General features: G+C 35.8%; 1 protein-coding gene across 1 annotated transcript in view; it reads left to right on the forward strand.

The window, feature by feature from the left end:
• The first annotated feature begins 2,668 nt into the window (after positions 1–2,668).
• The window catches only part of LOC137633046 (centrosomal protein of 192 kDa-like), a 54,728-nt gene continuing 54,437 nt past the window's right edge, over positions 2,669–2,959 (forward strand). The window contains exon 1 of the mRNA XM_068365212.1: positions 2,669–2,705. Coding sequence (XP_068221313.1) covers positions 2,669–2,705 — 37 coding nt within the window. The remainder of the gene's footprint in view (positions 2,706–2,959) is intronic.

The raw sequence follows: 2,959 nt of genomic DNA on the forward strand, positions 1-2,959 counted from the left end.
TTGTTGCGCAGTAAGTATGTAGCTAGGTGTACATCCTTAAAGCAAGGTGTACTAGGAATTCATGTATCCAACTGTACGTGTAGATCCTCGTTCTTCCAACACGGAAAATCTAAATTTCAGAATACATCTGTACTCCCTTTTTTTATTTATTTTTTTTTATGTCCCAAATTCACGAAAACAAAGAGGTGAGATAAATCCCAAAATGCCGAGCGCCCTGATCTTAACCTTGCAAGATATTTTGGCCATGACCCCGTTGTTTTAGCCTGGATTTGCAATAGCGACTCAGGGATTTATTTTCAAGGGAGCAGATTATCTCAGTTGACTTCAGAAGGACTTGTCATAAAGGCTCTGCTGAGCTTTGGTGATTTAGACTGGTAGGAAGTCAAATGTCAAGAGACTAGAGTTAAAAGGTCACTGTTGCATATTCACTGCTGGTACACTTTAGCGTAAAGTGGAAATGGGAACTTGTTAGTAAATATTACAAACGTAAAGTGAAAAGGGGAAGAAGGAGGGGGAGATCTGTAAGTAAATGGGACTAGGATTTCGTCAGACGCAGATGCTCTTTTGATTTTCTTCTCCATTTGACTTGAAATCTACTTAGTTTGGAAGAGTTTCTGAGAGACATCAAAGAATTTATTCTATTTTGTAATTCCTTTTACTTTCCGGGTTTTTATCAACATGAATATATAAAAACATTACAAAAGAGGAAAGGATTTTCAAACCTGGTTTTCAACTAACCTCCATATTCTTCAAATGCTTAATCTTAAGTAGCATTTAGTGCATCACTAGTATATGTTCTCGAAAACGTATGTAAAATCTTACAGACATACTTTGTTCTTCATCTGTCTCATGTTTCCTTGTTAGCTTCATAGTTTATATATTCTATTATTGTCAGCTCCATCCTTATATCCGGATTATAAAGCAAGTTTTATCTTGGTGGGCTATTGGAAACGTCCCTGTCTGGCGTTCTGCTGCGTGGGAGATCGAGTCCCTCTCAAACTACAGTTTCTTGTAGTGTCTGCAACCTCACAATCCTTATGAGCTAAGGATTGGAGGTTTGTAGGAGTCTAAAGGTCTACCTGCTGAGTCCTCAACAGCCATTGCCTGGCACTCTCTGGTCCTAGCCCCTTAAGGCGTTGATCATATGGATGTGTGGTTAGTCTTTAGGGCATTGTCACTGTCCCTTGCTTCTGCCATTCATGATGGACCTTTAAACCTTAACCAGTCCCGTCATACGTAAGGCAAAAACATACCTCAACATTCCTAAAGAAAAGATTTATTTATTTCATTCCTAATTCTCGCCACGTATTTCCACTCCATTTCTTCGTCCTCTCCAAAAGAGAGAAAATAGAAAACTAAATGAAATTCCACTTCATTTCTTCGTCATCTCCAAGAGAGAGAAAATAGATATTTAAATGAAATTCCACTTCATTTCTTCGTCATCTCCAAGAGAGAGAAAATAGAAAACTAAATGAAATTCCACTTCATTTCTTCGTCATCTCCAAGAGAGAGAAAATAGATATTTAAATGAAATTCCACTTCATTTCTTCGTCATCTCCAAAAGAGAGAAAATAGAAAACTAAATGAAATTCCACTTCATTTCTTCGTCATCTCCAAGAGAGAGAAAATAGATATTTAAATGAAATTGCACTTCATTTCTTCGTCATCTCCAAGAGAGAAAATAGAAAACTAAATGAAATTCCACTTCATTTCTTCGTCATCTCCAAAAGAGAGAAAATAGAAAACTAAATGAAATTCCACTTCATTTCTTCGTCATCTCCAAGAGAGAGAAAATAGATATTTAAATGAAATTCCACTTCATTTCTTCGTCATCTCCAAGAGAGAAAATAGAAAACTAAATGAAATTCCACTTAATTTCTTCGTCATCTCCAAAAGAGAGAAAATAGAAAACTAAATGAAATTCCACTTCATTTCTTCGTCATCTCCAAGAGAGAGAAAATAGATATTTAAATGAAATTCCACTTCATTTCTTCGTCATCTCCAAGAGAGAAAATAGAAAACTAAATGAAATTCCACTTCATTTCTTCGTCATCTCCAAGAGAGAGAAAATAGATATTTAAATGAAATTCCACTTCATTTCTTCGTCATCTCCAAGAGAGAGAAAATAGAAAACTAAGTGAAATTCCACTTCATTTCTTCGTCATCTCCAAGAGAGAGAAAATAGAAAACTAAATGAAATTCCACTTCATTTCTTCGTCATCTCCAAGAGAGAGAAAATAGATATTTAAATGAAATTCCACTTCATTTCTTCGTCATCTCCAAGAGAGAGAAAATAGAAAACTAAATGAAATTCCACTTCATTTCTTCGTCATCTCCAAGAGAGAGAAAATAGATATTTAAATGAAATTCCACTTCATTTCTTCGTCATCTCCAAGAGAGAGAAAATAGAAAACTAAATGAAATTCCACTTCATTTCTTCGTCTTCTCCAAAAGGGAAAAAATAGAAAACTAAATGAAATATAGAAATGCTGAGGGTCCTTGGCGCTGCCGAGCTAAATAGATTTTGAGAGAATCTCAGTCGAGCATCTAATCGCAAGAGGTTTACTTGCTGCAAAGCAAATGTCAAGAGTCCAAGAAGAAGAAAGATCGAAGGTCATGAGAGGATGTAAGCCCAAGTCTTCTTGGAATCTCGTAACGTTTCCAAAATATGGAAGATTGTGACTTGATCAAGATGTTTTCTGTGAGTATGTTTTGTCACTTTTGAATTTCCTTATTTTCAAATGCAGTTTCACACACCGCTTATGAAAACGTCAATATAAATTTATTTCTAATTAAATTTTTGTAAAGATATTATGAGAATCAATCTCTCTCTCTCTCTCTCTCTCTCTCTCTCTCTCCTCTCTCTCTCTCTCTCTCTCTCTCTCTCTCTCTCTCTCATATTTACCGAGAGGATTTTTATCCTTGCGAACAGAACCAAGTCACGAGAGCAATTGTCACC

This window comes from Palaemon carinicauda, chromosome 42, assembly GCF_036898095.1.
Source record: "Palaemon carinicauda isolate YSFRI2023 chromosome 42, ASM3689809v2, whole genome shotgun sequence".
Classification (NCBI taxonomy): Eukaryota; Metazoa; Arthropoda; class Malacostraca; order Decapoda; family Palaemonidae; genus Palaemon; species Palaemon carinicauda.